The 25,608-nt window shown below is 40.0% G+C and overlaps 1 protein-coding gene across 2 annotated transcripts; it reads left to right on the top strand.

Moving 5' to 3' along the window:
- The first annotated feature begins 9,855 nt into the window (after window positions 1–9,855).
- Window positions 9,856–25,608, top strand: LOC306836139 (atlastin-2-like). 2 transcript variants are annotated; one of them, XM_079363085.1, is made up of 14 exons: window positions 9,856–9,995; window positions 15,089–15,237; window positions 16,116–16,328; window positions 19,684–19,815; window positions 19,900–20,004; window positions 20,099–20,149; window positions 20,245–20,301; window positions 20,875–20,967; window positions 21,130–21,268; window positions 21,388–21,515; window positions 21,704–21,760; window positions 21,879–21,950; window positions 22,244–22,675; window positions 23,540–24,138. In XM_079363085.1, the coding sequence occupies exons 1-14, from the start codon at window positions 9,923–9,925 to the stop codon at window positions 23,684–23,686; spliced, it is 1,848 nt and encodes a 615-aa protein (XP_079219211.1). In that variant the 5' UTR covers window positions 9,856–9,922; the 3' UTR covers window positions 23,687–24,138. The 2 variants fall into 2 exon arrangements, with proteins under 2 accessions (XP_079219211.1, XP_079219210.1); XM_079363084.1 differs by lacking the exon at window positions 23,540–24,138 and adding an exon at window positions 24,145–25,608 and having other exon boundaries at window positions 9,857–9,995.

Genomic DNA, 25,608 nt, shown 5'->3' with positions numbered 1-25,608 from the left:
TGTAGTCTAATAAAGGCGTCCTAAATTGATGCCCATCCTGCCTTTATCCCCCTGATAAAGCACAACAATTAAGGCTCATGTCTCTTTGCTCAGGGCCTTTGATGGCACACAAAGCTGCACCCAGAGAGGAGGGAGAGGTGTTGAAGCTGATGTTGGCAGGCTCTCTCTCTCTCTCTCTCTCTCTCTCTCTCTCTCTTTCTCGCATTCTCTCTCCCTCTCTTCAAACCAATACATGCAAACATAATACTGGCACTAAAATCACAATCTGCATAAACAATGCACATGACTCAAGTCTTGAATCCTGTGATTTTAACCTTGTTTTCAACTCAACCAACACCTTCAACTCAAAACTACAAAAGCACCTCCCTTCACCCTTAAATCTGACAAAATCTTGAAAACTTAATTTCTCTATTTCTCTCTTGTCTTCCCACGAAAAATGACATCGCAAGTTGTTCAAGCAGATGCCAAAATTGAGAGAACAGTTACAAATGACGCCTTGTTTTGTGTCGTTTGCAGGATCTCGTATTGTTGTGTTCTTATTCCTGATGCCTGCATTTTGTTTTGGATGTTGGGATTTTTAATGTGTTAACTGGACAGAGCTCCATGGTTAAAGCCTCATGTTTGGTAACCTCACCATCCACGTCTGTAAATCCACCCAGACCCAGACTCACAGAAGGACACAGAAAACCTGAGAACACCCTGGACTCTTAACTCCTCATTACGAGGCACTTGTCAAGATGTTTTGTGTGGTTGTTTGTTTTTCGTCAAAGATTGGGATTCAGGTAAGAGTTAGTGCATGTTTCAGTTATTCAGTGCACGTGCATCAAGTTACATACAGTACATCATGTTAGGAAAAAGAAAACATTAGAATGGGACACTGGACTCCCGCTACATTGGACAGTAGGCCTATCCTCTTTTTGGATCATCTTCATAGTGTAAGCTTCTGCTCTGAACAGGGTGAAACACTTAAACCTCACACTTTATTCTGGTCTCATTGACTTTTCATGTATCAATCATTAGGAAATATTAGCTTCATGTAATGCAATGAAGCATCTTATCGATAACAGGTGTTATGTTCCTTTAGTTTCAGAAGATTATACTGTATTACTGCAGTGATCCGTTAACAGGAGTTTTTTAAACATGCTCCAGGAGGCAGCAAAAGCTTAGTCTTAGGGCTGGAAAAGAAGAGGGTTCCTGGTTCAAGTCGCTGTGCAGAACAAAAATGGTCGTTGATCTGGTGGCTAGAGGGGTGCCAGGTCACTTCCCGAGTACTACCGAGATCCCTTTGAGCCAGGCCCCGAACCCTCAAAAGCTCTGCCGTGCTTTCTGTGTAATAGCCCAACTCTTACTTCTCTCCATTAATGCACGTCCCCAGGTTCTGTTTGTGCATGCGTGTGATTCCATCTCAGAGAATTCATTCTCTTTTTGCTTTGTAAGGTGACCATGAGAGTTTTGAAAGGCACCTTTAAATAAAATGCATTATTATTATTATTATTAGAATTACCTCTCTGTGGATTAGCACTCTAATTTTGAGCTCTGATATGCGTGTGACATATGAATTATTTTGGTACCTGAAGACATCTGTGGCTGGCCAGTTGGCTGCCCAAAGGCTCGGAAAGAAACACAGTGTTTTAGTTGAGATCATTTCTCCACTGATGTAAGATGAGACTCAAACCCCCTTTAAGTTGAAGCTAAACGCTTTCCCTTTTTACATGGTTTACTCTACCCTCTAATGACATGGCAAAATTCAAACTAGTATATCCCAATTTATTACTTTTAATGAATTATTTTATGAATTTAAAATCTCCTTCCAGTTCTCTCTACTTGTAAATCTATTTTGTGTTTTTTTTTCAAATACTAACTGAAGCCCTTTGAATGGACTCATGTGCTATACTCTCCTTTCCTTGCCTTATAATCTTTTTTTTCCCTCTCGGGTCCTTTGTTCTGGTACTAGATAATGTCAGTTATTATTATCTGAGTCTATATAATCTGCTGTAGCCTGCCTTTGCTTTTTGGCCAGGTTTATCTTGAAAAGTGATCAAGCGTCTCAAGAGACTTCCTGGCGGAACAAACTCTGCTGCTTAACACACAGCTCCCATGTAAAGTGACAGAGATTAAAAAACACAAAACGAAAATCGGGATAATGATATGAGATTATGTAGTGTGATAATACAACTGAATCTGAGGAGATTGTGCAATTATTTTCCCAGATGTCTTGCTGTGAAATATGACAAATCAACAAATTCGTAGCTCCCCGCTGAAGTTTCTGTTTTTCGAGGAAAAGAGAAAATTGTTTGGAAATGATTGATGAGCGTCACAAAGCAGCAAAATGTGGTAAACAATCACATTTCCTCAGGGTATTTCAGATTTGTTTGATGGGAATTAAAGAAAAGTTAATTACTGAGTAAATGCCCAAACATTTAAAAGAAAAAAAAGAAACATTTAGAAAACCCAGCGTGAATCCTGAGAGAATGTTCAACATGTTACCTGTTTGTTTGTTGTGGGGTTTTTTATGCTATATGCCACAACACCGGGGGGTAAGATGAAAATGTGAGTAGTCAGTGGAAGTAAGTGGGAAAGGTGTGAAGGAGAGCAGAAGACACTCTTTTGAATTCATCTTCAGTCTGTGAAAGATTCCGATACAAAGAGTTTATGTGTTGTTTTGATAGACAACTGAAATCAAATCTGCACCCAGAGATTTAACCACATGGGTCTGAGCAGAAGTCAACACAAAGTTTTTCAATCAAAGAAAGTGATGCTGAACAGTCTCAGATATTTCTCAAAACAAGTTGAGTTAGATGAGAAGCAAGCTTTTGAACTCACCTGTTTCCAGTTCTGTCAGAGCAAACAGCACCATGTGCTTTTCTCTGCTTCCTCACTTCAGTATATCAAGAAACATCTTTTTTGTAGAGGTTTTTCTCAATGTTGGTTTTATCTGTAATATAAAATCTGTTTATATTTCATTGTTTTGTATTATTAATAAGTTATTAAAGCAAGACAGTCCTAAATATATTTTAAATTATAGCATTAAGAGGGCAGAAAAAAGCTGAGCTTTTCCCAGGTAATTTTCCTTTGTACTTTGGCTTTAAACACATTTTGTCTTCATTATTCTACCTGTCAATTAAATTATATCTTGTAAAGAAGATACAAATGTTTTGCTTGTTGTCACATAGGGCTTCTCATTTGGTCAGTAATGTGACAGTATGACTACATATCAACCATATTAACACATTTTATAGTCAAAATGACACATTGCAGTTAAAATGACTTTTGGTGGATTCTGCTAAAAAAAAAAAAACATTACTGTTTATGATTGTTTTCTTTTGGTTATGTTTGTTTTGGGGGAGGGGGGTGTTAAGTTTAACTAATCATGTAGCATTTATACCAAGTCAGCTGTTTCCCCCAAATCAAACACGATCTAAATATAGCCGAAATAAGAAAACATATTTAACATCAGTTAATGGTCCTACCAGAAAAATATATATATTCAAGGTTCAACATTGCAATGGATGTAAAAACTGTTGGGATTGGATGTTTGCATGTAGACTGTACACACTGTACTGTAAATGGGCTGTTCTCATGCAGGTTGTTTTCTGAGAAAGGTCCGATATGATAAAAAAAAAGTTCTTGTGTCACTTTGTTTTGGCATGCAGGGCATGTTACACAAAGACAAGAGAAGTTTCAGTCTAGGGTGTCTGAGGGGATTTTACCCCGAGTGTTTCTTGCCTTGAAATGAAGCTTTTAAAGATGATTGAGATGATTATTACATACATTCTTTAGTGCTCCAAGTTGATGATTGTTTTAGTATTTAGAATATTTCAATAATCAGGTTTAGCATGAAGTTCTTTTGTCTATGCAGTTTTATCTTGTTTGAGGTTTAATCTGCAGCATGGTGTTGTCTGAGATTTTCTCTGATTTTCTCCCTCATGCAGCCGCAGCTCAGCAGTCTAGTTACCTGGGAGGCCGAGCGTGTCAGTGAGTAATGTTGCAGAAACAAAAGGCCTGACAGCAGAAGTGTGGAGAGAGTGATGAGACCCCCTGCTGGTGTGTTTGCTGCCCCGGCCTCCGAGTCTCCTCTCTGGCTTTCTCTTTCAAACTCGTAGCCTCAAGGGCTCAGAGCCCCGGAGACACCTGGAGAGTTCTGGATCCTTATTTAATGGTTAATTGATGTAGACCATTTGTGTCCCATTCTAAAACAGGTTCCGTACTTGTGAAAAACCTATACAGACGTTAACATTATTTACTTTTGAACTTTAATTCGTTTCAGTCAGCTTTGGAACATTAAGATTCCCCCTCAGCCTACTGTGACATTTGTTTAATTATTACCAGTAAAATCTGGTTTTCTACTTCATTTAAAAGGAAATCATTGGTTTTAACTCTGCAACAATAATTAAGCAGTGAAAAGTTTTTATGGACCACAGGTTGAGTTTTTACAAAGACACTATTGATTATCCTTAAAATTAAAAAAAAAAAGTTTTTAGACCTAAAGAAACTCAGACACGCTCATTAAGTGCCTCCAAGTACAGAACCTCATTGAAAATCTGTTTTAAGTGTTTGGAGGCTTCACACGAGGTGATAACCTCACCAACGTCTTGGGGCTTCTCCGTCTTTGCCAGCCTCTTGCTGTTGCCAAGGTAAACGTAATAGTGACCATGGGATCGGCAGCGGGCTCAGAGGGACGTCTGGCTGTGATGGGGCGTGTGACATGATACTCAACAATCAGACGCCATGACAACCTGGCAACAATGCTGTTGATTCAGCAACCCCAGACTGTATGAGGAGCTGCAGTGAGGGGACAATAAACATGTTGCTGAGTTCAGGAAACACAGAGAGATGGTAAAGGATCAAAGGCCTGTACAACATGAGGTTGTTTCTAATACCTGCAGAGAAATAACAGAAGACAGATATCCCCATGCATGCCTGTCTTTGTTCAGATTTGCCAATATGCATTACTATTTGGCTTTAAAATGTATAAAAGTTGTTCAAGCTCTGTTTCAGTTACTTTTCTTTATTGCATTCTGTCATTATTCAGTTTTTACGCACACTGTTATCACTTACAAAACTGTGTCACTTACAATATATATATATATATATATATATATATATATATATATATATATATATATATATATATATTTAAATAATTTAGTTATCTAAAATATCTCCCTGATTGTAGAGTTAAAACAAGAGAAACAAAGAATGGGAACAACAACAAAATATAAGTAAATGATAAAAATAATAACATCATAATCATTGTATTTTAACTCATTTCTTCAGCGTACTCCTATTTCTTCCCACTAACTAGCTACACAAAACTTAAGCATGCCTATACTGCCACCTTGAGGTTGTAGTGATGAATCTCAAACCTTGAGGTTTCATCTGCAGTGTTCCTGAGTAGCATTTCATATGATTCCTTTTGTAACTTATAACTATAAATGTTTAAATCTGGACTCCTGTCCTACAGCCAAACACAAATATCCACTTTTCATGATATCAACAAATGAAGTATAATACAAGGAGAGATGTGTTAGTTCATAGCCTGCAGTAAGGAGTTGGATGGCTAACCAAATTCCACTTTAAATAATTTACATTAAGAGCACATTTGAGATTTTAAAATAACTTTTCCTGTTTGAATAGGAAACAAGACAGAAAATAACTATGAAATTGAGGGACAATTTTTGCCTTTCTGTTTCCTTTGTTTTTGTTTTTTGTTTACTTTGTTATTAGTGTGTTGTTGTTTTGTATTGACAGATTAGATAGAAATAGTTCCAACTTGTTAAAAACTTTCTGTTTGATATGTGCATGTGTGCTTTTATTGTGACTTATAACTTTGTTTTTTATTGTTACTGGTGGCTTTGTCTCAGGTTAATTTCCTTTGACATTTGAGCTAATGTTTTGGAAGAAATATTTTAGCATAAACGTATTATCATTGACTGAATTGCCTCTAATGATTATCTAAATAGTTGTGGTATATAACTTTTAGAATTCCTCATCATTTCTTTAATTTAATCATAAAAGTAGAAGAATTAATGTTCAAAATAGGTTTCAACCACTCCCAAGTTACTGTTCACAATGAGTATCATCACTGTAATAGAAAAATAACTCAGAGAGTCCACATGGCATGACAGAATCATGAATCATGAATCCACCTTTGTGTTTTCAGGAACATAAACTGTAACTCCCTTTGCTGGCACTAGATGGAGCCCTCTAGTGAGTTTCACCCAATCTTGACCTGAAGTGTGTTGTAGTTGAAAAGACCTTTACAACTGATTATGATGCCTAGTAATATTCAAATATATGTTAACTTGGAGTTAATGAAAGGTAAAAGAGTTTTTAAAAGCAAATCAAATTTCCCACTGAGCAGTCCCAGGTAAAAGATATTGCACTATAATACATCTCCTCGATACCGTCCCAACATCCTGTACACAGTCACATATACATCTGGAAGAAAGTCTCCGTCCGGGGTTTTGTCTCTGTTCTCTGACCCTCTCTCTAAAATTATTGGGGCTCGTAATCACGTGTGTCTCTCATGTTTCTGCTGGCCAGGGGGACTGTCTAAGAATAGAAGAGCACTGACACAGATAAACACAACTGCTCTGTCTCTCTCTCTCTCTCTCCGTCTCTCACTCTTTATAAAAAAAAACATTTGTTTTTTTAACTTCCTCCTTCTCTGCACTTGTCTTGACCTTTTCTTTAGTTTAACTGAATATATGTATAATGACTGTGGGTGTTTTGCCTTTCTTATAAGTCTCAGTAAATCTTGTTGACTTTATTTTTGACCCGGACTTTCTAGCAGCAGAGGAAAGACAAGACTATGACTCCTAAATGTCACATTTAATCCTGGGATGGAGAAGGATCTCCTGCATATTATATAGGGATGTCCCGTCAAAAAAAGACTGCTGATCTTGAACTGGTCAGTTATCCAACCACTGATAGCCAACATAGCCCTGCATGATTGGCAGGTGTGCTGGGTCACTTAGGGTGAGCCTCCTCTGTGTTTGTCTCTGTGGCTGAATGTAAACATTGTGTGTGTGTGTGTGTGTGTGTGTGTGTGTGTGTGTGTGTGTGTGTGTGTGTGTGTGTGTGTGTGTGTGTGTGCATTTCATATCAGCAAACTTTCTCTTAACAGTGGCTTCGTTAGCTAAAGGTTAAGGGTAGATTACCTAGAGCTTTGTTTACTTATCACTCCAGCAGCTTATGTAAATGTACTGACTGTAACTCCCTTTGGAAAGACAAGTCATTTGTCAAAGTAGGCCTTCTTCTTGAAAAAATATCTCCCTACTGCTGGTCCTTTAAACTCTAGAAAATGGGTGGTTTGGGGAGTTGGGTTGGGCGGCAAAGAAACTAAACCAAGCAAGTGCCCGAGTATAAAACTTCTTAAACTTACATTGATACGCGGTTTTAAATTTAGGATTTCTTCGAAAATTATTGGATGAATTAACAATGCAAACCAGAGAACTTTTCCTTCAGATGAACTCAAAACCAATTGGTGATTCCTTTTATTTTTAATGAAGTGCATCAAAATGTGTATTATTTAATCAAACATTAGTGCAACCTATTAAAATCCGTCTCAGTAAGTGTGTTGTGCTAAGTAATAATCCTTAAAGCCGTTTCATGTGTGCATGCTTATTAACATGCCAGCCTAAGATTTTAATCATGCTAACATTACACGGGCTCCATGCATTTTTGTTTCAGACTTGTTAGCATGCAGATGTTAGAATTAAGTTGTGGTAATAAAAAAGCACATACAGTAACAAGTACGTAAAAGCGTTTTTTCCCCAATTTTTTTAATTGAGTTTTGAAACATACAAAGGTTACAAAGGATAAATTGACAGGTTTAATAGTAACATACAACATAAGAGTAGTTTTAGGTAAAACAAACAAAAAAAACAACAACAACAAAAACGAAGAAAAGGCGACAACTAAAACCCAACACAACCTAGACTTGGCAAAGCTAATTCTCACACACACTATGAATCATCCCGAAAATGCAGTCCCTTAACATAATTGAGGAACAAGCTCCATGTTTTATGAAATCTTCTCGTTGAACCTTTTGTTACATATTAAAGAAAGAAGAAGGCTCAAAGAAAAGCTTCACACTTATAGCTCTATCCCTGACAGAAGGTCATCTTTCCAAAATGTAACTAATACGACGACCTGTGAACAACTGTGTAAAGACATAAAACAAGTTTATCAAGTTGAAGAGCTTTTATGACTTTTGGTTAAGCAGTACTTGTCATTGAGAGCAGTTTAAACTCCACAGTTTAAAAGTGAGGTACAACATATCTCCACTGCATCAGAAGAAGCTCCATAAACACAGGAGATATAGGTGTTATCTTTAGTCTGCCTTCAGAAAGTGTGCAGGGAGGGAGCTAGCTTTAGTACAGGCATTTAGCATGCTATTTACCCCACGAGGTTGTAAAATCATAATGAGTGAGTCAGCAAATAAGTTAATGGTTGTTTTAATTTAGTCATACAAAAGAAACAGAGTCGACAGTCAAACTAGGAGCTCTATGATGCTGTTTTTAGACACTGTGTTATCTGCTAATATGCTAAAAAGCTAATATGTTGGTGTTTAGGTATAGTGTGATATTTTAGCATCATATGCATAGACATTATAACACTAACACCTTAGCTTATAAGCAATAACCACAGTGGAACAGTGACTGATAATGATATAATTGATGTTTTAGGTATCTTTTAATAAACCAGTGATTTCCTTTGGAAATAATCAATTTAGGGCTGATGGTGGATACAGCTCACCAAAAGAAAATTCTATTGTTTTATTTGTTATCATAAATCATTTATTCGCCATAGGAGAACTAAATCTGACTTTTTCATCGTAACCACCAGCATCAAGACAATGCATGGTGACAATTGTGCTCGTCATGCCAGACGCCTGTCTTTGTTTGATGTTTGCATTAAACTATTTATACTAATCTATTGAATACACCTTAAGTCCTGTTAAATGCCTGTAAAACCCATTCTCTGCATTAGCTTAATGTTATAATAATGAGATTGTTCCTCTTTAATCTCCTGCCTGATGTGTATGGGACTCTGTCTAAATAAAGCCATTGTAGTTTCTTCCTCACACCAATCACAATTTAAAATGTAATAATTATTGAGTCCAATTTCATGTTTCATATAATGTTGTTCGGGCCCTTCAGACAAAAAAAAAACTGTTAAACAAACAAACATTCATACTATGAATTATCTAACAAACGTTTTCCATTTTCCTTTGTTTGAGTTTTTAAATTGATAATATATTAATTCTTCTTTGTTCTTCATTTCGCTTTAATGAAAAATGATAAACAATAAATGATAACACATTTTCAAAAATAATTTTTCATTGTTTCAATGCGCTAATATATATATACTGTATATTAGCCTTTATTTTCTTAAGATTGAGACGTTTAATTGATTCTTTTTTTATCTAATACACCCTTAGATTAATCAAAATAATAGTTTGCTTGATTTGCATGCAAACAATACAGAGAATACAGTCTAATTTCACCCTCTTCGTGGTGGTCTGTTTCAAGACCTTCTCACACTGTCAAGGACAATGCTTAACCTTTGTTTTATTATTAATGTGTTGCTTTGTTTGTCTATTCAGTCCATACCGTTGCAGACTGTGCAAACATTACACTTTTTTGAACAGATAATGCTAATGCAAACAGACTTTAATGACGTTTATCATCGACTGTAAAAAGTTACTATTCGTGCTTCAGATTTCTGTCAAAGAAAATGTTCTCTGACATACTGTATTAGACTGAAAACAATATGTGCTTTAAGGACATTCTCGTCATTTTTTTTTAAATATTCGTCATACAGTACATCCTATGCGCGTCCTCAACTTCAGCAGACAGCGTGAGAAGAAAGAAGATCCTCTGACGTCAGACACGTTTGATTTCACTAGTCCAAGATGGCGGAGGTGAGCGGATTGAGGAGCAGAAATCACACCGAGCACAACTGCAAAAGCCGAATCAACGACGAAGGTACACCGCGTTTATGTGTGGCTGGTATGTGTGTGGCAGTGAGGCGATAGGGAGGATGAAGCTGGTAAAGAAATGTGAAGTGTGTTTCGCCTCTGTCGTCTTTGTCTTGTTAAGCTTCCAGACGCTTGTGTTGTCAGTTGGGAGACCCGCGGTGTACTGAAAAATGTGGCGACCCAGCCAGAATATGTCCCCTCTACTTCGACTTTAATACTGTGTCAGAAACAATTCAGAGTATTTTTAAAATTACTGAAAGTGAATTATCTCTTTTATTATATCATTTCTTTCTTGGTCGAAGTCTGTTTTTGTTACGTTTTTTTAACTTCTTGTAAAGCTGCTGTTTTGAAAGTGATTCTGACCCGGATACAAAACTCAATGCAACACCTGTCGTCTCGTTTGTCCCGGCCGTCACTTTCACCCGGCCGGCAGAGAACCAACAGCTCTCCAGGGTCGTCTCATCTCCAGACCTGCCTGTATTTGCATCGTCACCGTCTATTGTCTTTGGATGCACGCTTTCTAAACTTTGAAACTGTACAGCAGTTTCCTGTGACGGCCTCTTTCAGCCCCTCTTCACACGCGTTAATCTCCCTATCCTGCTAATGACTTGGATATATTTAAATACTCTATTATTAGTCTGTTCAGTCTGAAAGCAGACTTATCCTTGCTGTAACATGGTTGTTTGTGCATTTAACGCCCAAGGTTTGTCAAACATGGTTTTATAACAACAGACTGGTGTCCATATTAAAATATGGTTTCTTGATATTTACTTGTATAATGTGGGGATATTAAAAGTTGTCTGTCAAATGTATCTGAAGCTAATATAAGGATTTAGTAGCCTGCATTATAGTGGCATCAATCTGATTTGGTCCCTTTGTTCAGGACTCTTAACCCATCACCTACATTACAAGTAAGCTGATCAAGGAAGGTGTTCACCTAATTGCAGTTTATATAAACATGATAAGTACACTTGACTGCAAAACTGATAATAAAAAAAAAAACATTGTTCAGTATGCTGTCTGACTTCTGATGCAGGTTATGACTCAGGGAAAAATACTAAAAACTATATTTATCTGTATGGGTGAACAATTTCTCAACTATGACAACACTAATCTGACATAGTTTTAAAGCATTTAAATGAGATTAATAATCTGGAGTGCCACTGTCGATGGTCAAACCATTACAGTTTCCAGCACACCTTCTAGTTTGTTGTTTTATATTTCTCTAATAGTTATTAGGGAGCCTGCAGGTCTCATCTCTGAGATATTATCAAGAGTCCCTTATCATGATAACCCTTACGTCTACTTCCATACACATCAGCGGACTCTGGCAGCTCTGTTCACTGACACCGGCTGCTCTTAATCTGCACTTTGTCCTCACAGACTCCCCCATTGGTCCTCTAGTTGCAGCTGAACATTTGCCCTCATTGACTCTTGTCCAGGGAGGCCGTGTCAGGTTGTTTTCTGGTGGGATGTCAGTGAAGCTGCATCTTAATAGGTTACACTGACTCTTTTTACACACACACTTACTCCCTACAAATGATTCAAAAGTTGTGCTGCAACAGTAAAAATGAGATTTTTGCTATTTAAACCTGCTTTCAAAATAACGCCAGTTTTCTCTCGTTCAATAGAAATCTGAGATGTTGTAACCAAAAAGACACCAGCACATATTCATAAACTTGCTTGCACAATCCACGTCACTGACGAACTTGTGTGACCCAATTCCACTCCCGGAGATTTGTTAAAGCCTTTATTTCCACAGAACATTTTTTTGAAATATGAAAGGACCCTTATTTAGACAGCTGGTGGAGTTAAGTGGACCATGGCCTTATCAAAGGCTGCCTCAGATATAGCGCAGGAGTCCAGGGAGGGGAGAGCTGATTTGGGACACAGTGCTGAGATGTAGGGTAGACGCACTCTACTCTTGCTCTGCATAGTTAAAGACAAAGACCCCCGGTCCTCTCGGTTGAGGACTGAAGGGACACAAAACTGAATATAATTGGTTTACTTTTGTTTGTGTTGTCCAAACTCATCCCCTCCCTCACACGTGCATGTGAAAGGAAATCATTTAGGCCTGTGTATCTGCTCAGAGTTAATGTGCGATAAGAACTAATGCAGCTAATTTTAGTTCTGCCCTCATTTCTGCAAGCCGAGGAGAAGGACAGGCCATTAGCCAGTGCATCAGTGTAAGTGTTACTGTAACGGTGAGCGCACATTCCAGCCTTTTCCTCTGCTTGTTTTATGCGTTTGTCTCGCACACATTCTGCTGCAGTACTGAGTCCTGCAGTCCCAGCAGAATAGTGTCTTTGTGTGGGTCCCCTCTATGGCTGCAGTGCAGTTGCCACCTCATCCTGCTGAGTGCCACTCCGGACTTGAGGGGGACCCTGCACCTCCACAGGCTTCGAATGTGAAAGGGCTGATTTATGAGAAGATTACTGTAGCTGTACCTGTGTTGTTCAGAGCACCGCCTCCCTTTAATACAAGAACTGCTGCCATAGTTAAAGACTTTGCAGGTCTATCTTTAAATGTCCCATTTTCAGAAATACTCTCCAACCACCTTGACATGATGAAGGGCTTTGATAGGTTCCAAGCACTATAGTCCATGTGACTATAGCCAGAGTCTGAAATGACCCTACAAATGAAACTCACACTTACAAAACAGAGTCATGGCCAAAATGAGAACGTTAGTTTTATAGTCGCAGCCATTGATAATAGTAAGTTTTAAATGATGTTGGTGATTGATCTTTGGATTTTTATTATGTTTCTTTGGACTATCATATCCTATATTGAAGGAGGCGGAGGAAAGTAAATCTTTGTCGTGCACTCACAAATGTGGCCTTCTTTCAGACTGCCATTTTGAGGTGCAGCATTTACGCCCTTATGACGTTTCGCCTTTGGTATGAATGTTGCAGGAGGTGTAATGGGGAACGAAGTCGACCCACTCCCGTGCTGCCTGGATGAGATAGTTAATAGGAGCAAGGCAGGATGTGTGGAGCCAGCAGGGAAGAACAGCTCCTTGTCAATCAATCAATCTTTATTTGCATTGCTCCAATTCATAACAAATGTGATGTCGAAACACTTGACAAAAAAGCAGGTAACAGACCTTACTCTATGATATTTAATCTCATTAAAGAGCAGGTAAAAGACCTTACTTATTGGTTCAAAGACGCAACATTAATCCATCATGAGCTCGGGCTCAGAAACTTGATACGGTAGATCCTAACGGACTTCTTGCTAAAACAAGATAAAGATTACAGAATCAATATTTCTGCCAAGCTGTGATAACGGTTTTGAAAGGACCTACAGTATGATGCAGTTCACAATAACTCTTTAGCCGTAGCTCCGGGATCAATGTATTCATATTTTGAGTTTGACCTGAATCAAAGTGTTTGTCGTTGTAGGATCCTTAATATCCTTAAGATATTTATATATATATATATATATATATATGCCTGCCTGCCTCTGCAGGTACTCTCAACAATAGAACAGCTGCTGTATTGATTTCTGTGTAGGACATGGTCATTATCAAGACAAAGTATAAATATGTCTCACATCGTGGCCTCTGTATCGTGACGCCGATTGTATCGTGTGAAATACCTCGCCCTATCACGAGCAGCACAGCACCAAGCAACATTCACAGTGTGCAAGTCACAGTGGTCAGAAATGATGGGCTCATGATGAACAGCCATCTGCCCAAACTGTCACACAATGAGAACTGACAGACTGGGAGAGCAATATTACGCTGTAGCAGAATCACTATGATTTAAGGTGTCATGACGGCTGGGCTTCTTTACAGCTTTGGTGCAGAAGTGATCTGACAGGTGATGTTTGATGTTTGCCCTCTTAAGTTTGTCTTTCGACTTGTCGCAGTGCATATTTTGTTTTCAAAATGTTTTTTTCATGACCTCACTGTCGCTCATACTCTCCAAACCTTTTTTCTAATGTCACTAAAAAATCTGCAGACATTCATGCAGTCGTTGTTTTTTTTAAAGGCTTGGTCCTATTGTTTTCCACAAACCTGATTTGCTTGTGGTAGAGACACTTATGATGTCATGACTTGAGTTTTGATTAAATGGATCATTTGAATGACTAATGCTTGATACCTGTTGTCAGACTTGTCCAGCAGATATCTGCCACTTTCAGTTTGTAGTGGCAAGAGAAGCAGAAACTGTGTAACAAGTGTAACAGGGGTTTGAAAAGAACTCGGTTTGAAAAAAAAGAAAAAAAAGGCTAACAGCACATAAAGTGATTAATCAATATATGAAATAATCTTTACTTTGTTAACATTTGAAATGCAGTCGGAAAGTGGAGGAGAGAATTCAGTCTTTACTGGTGCTTTTGAGAGGAGGGCTGGGAATCGCATGGTGACCCTGATTATATAGTCTCAAAAACAAACGTAACAGTTATTTAAGATGGAAAAAAAAAAAAACTTGAACTCAATCTGAGGATTAGAAGTTCCCGACATTTTAAAATAAGGAATAAAACAAATCTGCAGTGTAGAGGGAAATTCAGTGATGTTTGCAGCCTGTAAATAATAATAATAAAAAAAAAAAACATTCTGTGGGTTCAGCACATTGTTTTTACTGCAGTTGTGACTCGGTGGCATGAAGACAGGAATCCTGCAACTTAACATGAAACATGTGCTTAAGTTTGAAAGCAGACTTCCACAGAAATGTCAAAGAGAGAAGAAATATGTGAAATCTTTGTCCTCCAAAGTTCTTTTCTGCTGTGCTTTGTCCCCTTGTGATTTCTGCACATGGCTATTTTGGAGCTTGACCTAAATGTGTGGACCAGAGTGGATCATAGTTTTTCATCCAGCGCAGGCTGCTGGAGAGATTCTCCTCTGCTACTTAACCACATATTTGGCCTTTCACTTTTATTGAACCTTTCCAAACAATCGTCCACCTCCTCTCAAGCAGAAAGTGGATGACCATGAAAACTACTCCTTCAAACAGTGGGTGTCTTGTCTCAATACTTCCCAGCTCTTCCTCCATATATATCACCTCCTTCTCCCTTTACCACTTTTGTCTTCCACTAACATGGACATGGATGTCAGCCAACCTGTGTCATTTCATTTTTCTCCCTCTTCCTACTCTACAGGCTTTAGCGGTGTGGAAGATGTCCCCATCTCTCGCAACAAGAATTCAGCTCGGCCTGCAGACGTGGGGGGAAAAGTGCGTGGGGGGATGGAGAGCAAAAACGCCCGCTTGACTCCCTCACATGAGGAGGAGATTCAGGAAGAAGAAGAGGTAAAGATTTGCCGTCTTCATGTCTATTCACAAGCATGTGTCGTACAATATGAAGTTTTTGGTCATAGGTTTGAAAATGTCTTTTAGTTCATTCTGTATATATTTCTAAGAAGAAAACACATCAACAATAGATTACTGCTATAAGGCCTGAAACAGACTTGTGGTTTAATTTATTCATGATTAACCACCTTAAAGAACTTGTTCCAAAACAAGCATGAATCCTGTGTGTTTGGCTTGTGCGAGTGTGCGCTAGCTCGCGGTGTGTTTGTAGATGGGAGCAGTAAAGGTAAACACTGAGCGGGCGCTCCAGTTTGAACGTTGTTTACAAGCTGCTACAAACAATGCTGCCGTCTCTTCCTTTTACGTTCACAGTAGTGAAAGACAAAATTCAGTTATTCAATTACCCAAGACTTGAATCGAGAATCGAGTGCCTTTTATTGTCATTACACAAATTGTACATCAGAATGATCGGCTCCAGCTTAAAGTGCGCACGGCTAAAAAAGAGAGACGACAAAAGAAGAATATCAAAAGGAAGTCTCATTAAGGTAAGATGTGTGGTGTGAGTATGTATGGTAGGACTTGTTTACAGCTTGCGGCATGGAAGAAGATGCTTCAAAAAGGTTCAGAATGAAGTCAGTATTGATCACATGAACGTTGAAGACAGGATGCAGACAAGTCGTATTTAGACTGTAGAGCATCGAGGACTGCTGAAGGAACTCTGTGTAAGCACTTAAGATATTTGATAGTTGAAGTACTACGGCTCCGTACTGCGGAGGTGCTAAAGAGAAAAGGACCTTCATGTCTCTTTGCTTTATATGAGGCTAACATCGTCCTGACGCTCAGGCTTGTAATAAGGCGTCCGTGTCTTCACGTTTCAGGCTTGTGTTGAAGAAGAAAAGGACAGACCGATCCAGATTGTCCTGGCCAATGAGGACGATCACAGCTTTGAGCTCGACGTCGCAGCGTTGGAGAAGATCCTGCTGCAGGATCACGTGAAGGACCTGAACGTGGTTGTCGTGTCCGTGGCCGGGGCTTTCCGCAAGGGCAAGTCCTTCCTGCTGGACTTCATGCTGCGCTACATGCACTCGCAGGTAAGAGAAATGATCAATATCAAAAATATCAAGTTTGTCCTATTCAATCAATCTTTAATCAATCAATCTTTATTTATATAGCGTCAATTCATAACAGGCGTTATCTCAAGACACTTTACAAAAGCAGGTAAAGGACCTTACTGTTTGTCTGTTAACATTAACAAAAGAGCAGGTAACAAGACCATGCTCATTGTTATGTTTACAAAAGCAGGTAAAGGACCTTACTGATGGCTATATTACAAGAGCCCAGCTTAATCCGTCATAGCGTGGCAAGAAAAAACTTCCTTTTAACAGGCAGAAATCTTCAGCAGACCCGGGCTCATGACGGAACAGCCATCTGCTAAACTGTGCTGGGCTTGAAAATGGGATGGGGGAGATGGGACAAGATGCAGAAAGAAGAATAGGATGGGATAGGTTGGGGGGGTGTTTGGGCAGGCCATCCTCGCCAACAGTCCCAAGGAACCTAAGAGAGCTCAAGGAACCTAAGAGAGCTCAAAAGGAGAGGTTAGAATATAAAGATAGTGACAAGCTACTGCTTGTCACTATAGACATATCTTATTACTATAAGATAAGAAAGCTGGGAGAGAAAGAGGGAAAGAGAGATAAGAGATCCTGGTGCCAGTTCCCCCGGTAGTCTAGGCCTATAGCAGCATAACTATGAGCTAAGCCAGCCCTAACTATAAGATTTATCAAAAAGAAAAGTGCTGAATTCATCATCATTCAATCATTCAGTGCTGAATGATTATCAAGCCTTTCAAAATTAGGGATAAAATCACACAAATCCTCAAAACCTAATTAGTTTTCTGTTGTGTAAATCCACCATTAACATTGTTTATTATAATTCAATACTGAGGATGATGACTGAGGAACATGTGAGATAAGTTCAGTGTCACTGTGCTTTATTAAGACAGTCCTTTCGATGAGCGTGTGTTTGTGCTGAGTTAACATTTAACTGCTTATCTTATGTCTCTGTGAATGTTGGGCAATGTTCAGGAACAGATCGTAGAAGCGGGAGGGCTTCATAGTTCAGCAGTTGGCGTCACAACCAGTACAGGCATGTGTGCCTGAACGCGCAGCAAACACCAGTGCTTCCTGTTCAGCCTCATACTGAGATCACAGCGATGAGTTCGAGGTGACAGCGCGGCTTAACCGGTCTGAAAACAGTTTAGTTCAGAAGTCTGGGTTTCAGCGATTCCAGTCGTATACTCACGATTTCCTCTGTAGCTTCACGCACCTTTTTAATAAATCCTGAAAAAGTAGTGACACACACACACACACACACACCCACACACACACACACACACACACACATTACTGAGTGTCTTTTCCCAGCAGCTGTGTGACTTACTCTGACGAGAGAATCTGAACTCGTCCTTCAGACCTTCTGAAAGCAGCTGGACACAGAAGCAGCCAAGATCACCTTACACACACACACAAACACACACACACACACACACATGCACACATACGGATAAACAGAGGAATGTTGTGACCCTGTCTCACGGCTGGTGACTGCATGAACATGGGCATTCATGCAGGTCTGACCCTATCTGCACATTCTTGTATTCACACTGATGCAGTTTGTTCAGGATGGGATTCTTCAGGTGCAAACAGACGAGCTTTCTCTGTTATTGAGCAGCATCTGTTCTGTTCCAGGGTCAGGCTCAGTTCAGATTTGATGTTGGAGTGCACAGTAATCCGTGTTATGCACTCTTTCCCTTGCAAATCAGGTATTTGCTTGTGAAGCCTGTTTGTGCATTTCCTATTTGTGGTCAGTGGTTTTACTAAAGAACAAGCAAGGTCACAATGTGGCTCTTACTTTAACCTGAGGGAAATCAGAGCAAAGGTTTTGTGATTGGGGGGGTGGGAGGGGGGGGGGGGGGGGGTTATAAAGATCTGCAGACCAAGAGTAAGATCAGATCATCTTTGCTATGAGGCAGTGGGATGTATACAGTGCTGAGGTTTGAGTCTCAAACGGAGGTCTTGTGCTGCAGCAGCACTTCTCTGTTGGAGCTGCATTTCATTCAATCCGCGTCGTCCGGAGAAATCTGCTCTCTGCCCAATTCATGGGCCATAAACGAGCCGTGTAGATAATGGATGGAGAGCAGGGAAACTATTCAATTATCACTTGGAATTGTTTGATGATTATGCTGGCTGCCTCCCTTTCAAATGAAATAGTTGCTGAAGATTTATGGAAGGGAAGTTTTTTCTGGCAGGACTTCACTGGACCGTATTACAGCTCAGTCGCACACAGAACTCTTTGACAGCGGCAGAAGTCTCTTCATTTTTTTCACCAGTTACCAATCTCTCAGCGTCACAGCTGGTTTATAAGCATCTGGAACTTGTACGAACTTTCTTCTTCATTTGTTATTTCATGGTGGTTAGCGTTCAGCTGCAGCTCTGTTAGTACCTCATTATAAACAGTCGCTGGTAAAAAAAAAAAAAGGAAAAATTTACATTTTTAAAATGTAAACACTCATGACCTATCCCGAGTGGACATAATAGTGTTTTAATAAAAATACTGGAGCACAGGCTTCTTTTACCGTCTTCCCAATGAACCTGCCGTGTTGTTTGTACATCATTCTCCAAAAGACATCAACTCACCAGGGCCGAGCGTTCCATTCTGTCGCGTGTTGCAGCGATGGAAGAACTCCCCTGTGATTCAAAATAGCCTGCCTCTAATGCGTCCCTTCACCCTGAAGGCCAAAACAGTTTCTTGTACCCAGTGTGATTATTTTTGATGTGACATTTTGATACAAAGGTCGCATTATAAGGAGATTGTGTGAGAGACTCAAGTGGTCATTGGATGAAATGCACTTCCTGGATTACCTTTTTGTTTCTCGCTGCCTCAGTGGTTGCTTAGTCGGATGGCTCACAACTGTTTGTGTGTACAGTATACTCGGTAAATAAAATCAAACCACTCGATGATGATGGTTTTGTTCAGTAAAGTTACCTGCAGTAGAATAACACTACAGGTCAGCAAACAGGAGAGAAGAGACTTTGCCCGAAGTCTAGTGAGCCTCCCTGATAGCAGACTTTCTCAGTCAGCCTTGCACTGATAGATGTCAGGATGGTTATATAAGGCTTGTCAAAATGTGGCCTGATAGTGCCACATTTTATTCAATACAAAATCGGATCAAATTTCTTATTAGTCTCCATTTCAGGATTTAAATTATACAATCAGGGTTCATACCAAGTCTTAGAGTCAGAGCCGTTCTGATATAAACAGGATTAGGAACACTCTTGAAATAGTTTTACTTCATTTTTATAAACAACAATCTTTAATATTTGAAACCAAACGATCAACTCAAGAGACTCTCTCAGCTCTGACATCTTCATTAACCCCCCCTTACAGAGTGACTCGTGGATAGGAGGTGATGACGAGCCCCTGACAGGCTTCACCTGGAGAGGAGGCTGTGAGAGGGAGACCACAGGAATTCAGATGTGGAGCGAAGTCTTTGTGGTTGACAAACCTGATGGCAGCAAGGTAAAGAATGATCAGCATAGAAAGCAGTGGAAACACATTGAACCCAATTGGCTGCATAAAGCTGCATGTGTTTGATCTCTTCAGGTCGCTGTGCTCCTGGTCGACACTCAGGGGGCTTTTGACAGCCAGTCCACCATTAAAGACAGCGCTACAGTGTTCGCCCTCAGCACAATGACGAGCTCCGTGCAGGTGAGACTTACAGGTGGAAAATCAGCTCTTGCTTTTTTTCTAAAAACATCAACATTCAGACCTAATGTTGTTTATTTTCTTTGTCTTTTTTCAGGTGTACAACCTCTCTCAGAACATACAGGAGGACGACTTGCAGCACCTGCAGGTTGGTGTCCTTTCTTCTCCTCACAGCACCGTAATCTGTCTCAGGAACTTTGGCATTCTGATCATTCCTTTCTATTTTTCTCTCATATTATGCAGCTCTTCACTGAATATGGCCGGCTGGCGATGGAAGAGATCCGACATAAACCTTTCCAGGTGCAGGATATTTCTGATTGCTTGGATGCAAATGAAGCTGTTTTGGGATAAATTAAAAAAAAAAAAAGTTCACTACTCTTTTACACACAGACCCATCCAAACCTCTGACAAGTTTACCGTGAGTTTAGAAGAAAATAATTTATCCTGGGTAATACAGTTGTCGTGATAGTAAAATTAAAATTACAAGCATCTATTCAAACTAAAATGATGGTAACATAGAATTACACCCAATATTTGGTACCTAATTGTAATTGCAGAAAAATTCCTGCAGCTGTCTGATTAGCACAAATGCGTTGTTTCAGTAACAGAATGTTTACAATGAATTAGTGCAAGAATGACAGTGCTCAACAGTTAGCATGTACGTTTTTGTTTTGATGGACTCATTCCTCTCCTTTACACCCGTTTAATTCGTTTCAGTCATTTTAAATAGAAACAAACAATATATGGACAATAAATAAAAACAGAGGTGATCAATTTTTAGCGACATAACCATTATTCATGAAGTTCTGATGTTTCCTCCCAAAATCTGATATGAAGTGTCTAATTCTGTCTGTTAATTGTGTTGCGTTTTAGTCCTTGATGTTCCTGATTAGGGACTGGAGTTATGCTTACGAACACGACTACGGACTGGAAGGAGGAAAGAACTTCCTGGAGAAACGTTTGCAGGTGAGAATTTTTTTTTTTTTTTTTTTTTTTGAGTTATTTTTGCAGAAGCTATCTCACTTGTATTGCTTTGTGAAAGCGCAGACACAAAATGCCAACATCTGTTTATGAGTGAGTATATTTACTTCAAAGAGAATAAAAGCAAACCCTTTCTCTGTGAAACAGGTAAAACAGAGTCAACACGAGGAGCTGCAGAATGTTAGGCAGCACATCAACTCCTGCTTCTCCAACATCGGCTGCTTCCTGCTGCCACACCCAGGCCTCAAGGTGGCCACCAACCCCTACTTTGACGGCAGGCTGAAAGGTTAAAACAAAGTTAGAATCTGTATATTTCAAACGATGAACAGTGGTAGCCTCCTTAAACTTGACGTCAATTCAGTCATGCTTCAGAGGACGATAGAAGTGCGCGTTTGTGTGTTTCAGATATCGATGGGGATTTTAAAAAGTATCTGGCCAAGCTGGTGCCTCTCCTGCTGGCTCCAGAGCGACTGGAGGAGAAGAAGATTGGAGGAAACAAAGTGACCTGCAGAGATCTGCTGGAGTACTTCAAGGTTCTGAAGGATTCCATTACAGTCTACCATAGTTGTTTTCACACTGATAAGTCACAGGTTCAACAAGAATCATCAAATTAACCCGAGATATGTCTGCTAATGTAGAACACAAATCAAAAGCTTGAGGATTTAAAAGCTCATCGATAGAAACATCCATGTGATCATGTTGATGTCTGATCTTCCCGCAGTCGTACATAAAGATCTACCAAGGGGAGGAACTGCCTCACCCGAAGTCCATGCTGCAGGTACGTTTCTGTCTCCGAATTATTATTTAGATATTTTATTCCCCATCTCAAAGGTTTGATTCTGTTGTCTGCGGCCATAAAGCTATCCTGAATCTTATCCTGTTCATCTGGTTGTCAGGCGACAGCAGAAGCCAACAATCTGACTGCTGTGGCGGGAGCCAAAGAAAAGTACAGCAAGAGCATGGAGCAGGTAACAACATGCTTTGAATGATCTGTTTATTTACTTTAATTTTACAGTTATCACAAAAAACTGGAGCAAAAACAGGAAACACTGTTGGATGACCACTGTGAAATCTTCCACTTCTATATTTATTTGTTGATTTTCCTCATCAGACACGAGGCTGAGTTAGACTTGGAAAATGTAATAAGTCGCGAATAAACAATAATATAATAAGCTAAAATTCTCTAAATGATGACCGAGAGGATTCTGTAGTCAAGTGTTACGTCCTTTGTTTCTTCCACTGAAGTGTCTCTGTCTTTCAGATCTGTGGTGGAGATAAGCCATACATCGCCCCAACTGACCTGGAGCGCTGCCACGGCGAGTTTCGCGAGCACTCGGTGCGTTTCTTCCGCTCGGTTAAGAAAATGGGCGGAGAGGAATACTGCCAGCGTTACCAGACCCAGCTGGAGGCAGAGCTGGACGAATCCTACGTCCACTTCTCCAAACAAAACGACGGCAAGAACATCTTCTACACAGCGCGCACGCCCGCCACGCTCTTCGCAGTCATGTTTGTCACCTACGTTGTGTCCGGCGTGACGGGCTTCATCGGTCTGAGCACCTTTGCGTCGCTGGCTAACCTGGTGCTGGGCGTGGCTCTGCTGGCTCTCTGCGCCTGGGCGTACGTCAAATACACTGGAGAGTTTCGGGAGGTGGGAACAATGATAGACCAGGTGGCTGAAACACTCTGGGAACAGGTGGGTACTGAAAGTGTTTGTTTGTCAAGGTGAATCTGTGGAAGAAGTTATTAGATTTATATTATAGGTTCCATTTCATAAGAACCAGGGATCTGTTTTCTCTAAGTCAGGTGTTTAAAGTTTAAATGTAGTTTTTAGAGAGTTACTTTTTTTTTTTCCTCTCCAGGGACAAGGCGATATAAAAATGGTGTGTTCCATCTGCTGTTTATTTGACTCAAAGTTGAATATTTCCATGAGGTGCCTTGTTGCCTTTTTATTTTCAGTGTTACGATATTCTTTTAACGACTTTTAAATGTCCTGTTTACGTTCACATCCTCCAATCTAAAAAACCTCTAGCAGAAACTCGGTCTCACCTCCAGCTTCCTTCACAGTAAAATGTGCTCACTCTGTCGTCACCCCTCCAGTTTCATTCCACCATCTGTTTTTGACCTGCAGGCTGAACTCGGGAGAACAAATGAAAATCGAGTGTTTATGTTTCTTAAATGTCTGTTTTTACCGCGAACACAACCTTCGTGTCTCCTCTGACTTTCCCCCTCCCTCCTCTGCTGTCGTCTCTCTTCCTCCTTCCTTCCTCGTGCTCCGCAGAAGACGATCAGAGAGGTGAGAGGTGTCGTCTGCTGTTCTCGACATCCTGCCTCATTTCATCTTTTACTTTGTTCATTCCCATCACCCCATCTTCTTCTTCTTCTGTGTTGTTTGAAATTGTCTGATCAAAAAAGTATAACTCAGAATTTCACCTCTTCCTTTTCTTTTTTCTTTTCTTTTTTTTTGTTTTACTTTATCTTCTCCCCAAACTTCTTGATCACTTTTCTTCCTCCTGGTTTGTTTTTTGTTGAACCCCTCTGTCCCTCACTGTCCTCTCAGGTGTTTTCACAACTTTTGGAACCAGTCAGGATGCGCCTGGCTTGGCCCGTCTCGCTGTTCCCTTCACTCCCATCAGGAGCGACGCACAGCCTCAGAGCTCTGACTCCGCTCAACAACAACAATAACAACTACAAGAGGAGTAACTAGCTGCCGCTGGACCACTGGCAACCTTCTCTCTTGTATAAGAACTCTTGCAGTTAGCTTTCTATTTTCATCATTTAGATTTTTTTTAATCCAATGGTGCTTGATTCTCTTACTTCATCTGCTCCCTTTGAATGTATCTGCACACCGACAGGCCCGACTCATCTCAGGATTCCGAGGACTCGATGCCCGCTCAAACGGTTTCTAAATATCTTTGGTGGCACATCATTTGTTTTTTCCTTTTTTCAGCTGTAGCTCTTAATATTTGAGAAGTTTAAAATGAGTTTCTGTGGTTGGCATGTTTAAGACTGCACACACTTTTTGTTCTTTAATTTATCTTTTATATTTTCCTCCCTTAACCTGTTTTCTTTACGTTTCTTTGTCCCTTTTTATAGAACATCTTGGGCTGCTTAGACTGGACTTACTCTCACACAAACTTAATTATTCTCCTTCCTCTTTTGCAGGTTTTGAAACCATTAAGTGAAAATTATATGGAAGACAACGTCAGACAGACGGTGATTAACTCCATCAAAGCAAGCTTGACGGAACAGGGCTCGCAGCACGCCAAGTTAAAGACTCAATGATGCTCCTCCTCGTGCATGCTTCTCCCTCGTTGTGTTCATCAGTCTCCTGCCCACATGTTCAATCTGTCCGGTCCTTCAACTGTGGAACTACATCAACACCAAAGCTTTTTCCTCCCACATCGCTGCACCTTCTTCATTTGCTGTAATAGACTTGCTGCCCGTGTTGCTCTTCATCGCCCCCCAGTGCCTCTGAGCAGAAACAGCATTTTCAGGAGAGGACCGTTTAGAGAAGCCAAAACAGGATGTAGAAGACTGTCATCTCCTCCAGTGTGCCATGCTGTAGACACGTGTTGTGTTGTGGTGCGTATTGTAGACATGTTGACCTGTTTGCAGCATCGCTTCAGGATCAAGCTGTAATTCAGGGAAAACTGACACAGCTGTGAGCAGCTGGAACACAATGAATGCAAATTTAAAAGCTGACTTATGTGCATTTTATTATTTTGTTCAGTTTACTTGTCGTCTGTTTGTTAAACCCTTCCTACAAGCACAGGAGATCATTTGATTGAGAAATCGTCTTACCCTTTGACTCTGTGCGATTGTGTAGTAAGCCCAGGGCCTCTCATCAGGTGTTTGTTTTTAATGTAGAACAGACTTTTTAAAAAGCGTCTCATAGCCGACCTGCAGGTGTACAGCTCTCTTCATCGAGTCACTCTGTTGTAGCATCGAGCTAGCTTCGAGCTTTTAGAGCCAGGCCTCTCTTTGTTCTCATGTTGAGACAGTTCTCTCCTCGTTGCCTTTCATTAAAGAGACACTAGATGGTTTTTTTAGTAGCCTCTAGCTGTTGCTGTGCTAGCAAGACAAATCTTTAATCTCAAGTTCTTTCAAGGGAAAGTTTCACATTTTGGAAAATAACCTCTTTGCTTTCTTGTAGTGAGTAAGATAAGGAAATGAATACACCTCATGGGGAGGAAAGATTGTAGCTACAGCCCGCAGCTGATCTGCTTCTCTTCGTTAGCTGCCTTTTTTCCTAGCTAAGCTAGCTGTATGATTAGCCAGCAGACCTAAAAACATTGCAATCCTCTAGTCCATCACCCAGCAAAGGAGTGTTTATCACTTTAATGTTTCACATTATTTCAAACACTGACGAGAAATGTTTCTCCTGCCCTCTCCAGTCTGCAGAAGTCTCTGGAGAGGTTTCTGTCGCAGGAGATGATTTGTTCACCAACGACTTCATTACCGTCTCGATTGTTTCAGTTTGATTCCATCCAAATGATTTCTCACCTCAGATGCCCGTCTCATACTGTACAGTTTCTTAATACTGACCTTTCCTAACACATTACAACAAATCAGGCATCTACGTTGGATTAAATATTTAAATAAACTTTGTGTACATTTTATAGTGAA

Source organism: Symphodus melops, assembly GCF_947650265.1.
Source record: "Symphodus melops genome assembly, chromosome: 15".
NCBI lineage: Eukaryota > Metazoa > Chordata > Actinopteri > Labriformes > Labridae > Symphodus > Symphodus melops.
This window is presented reverse-complemented; position numbering and strand designations above follow the sequence as displayed.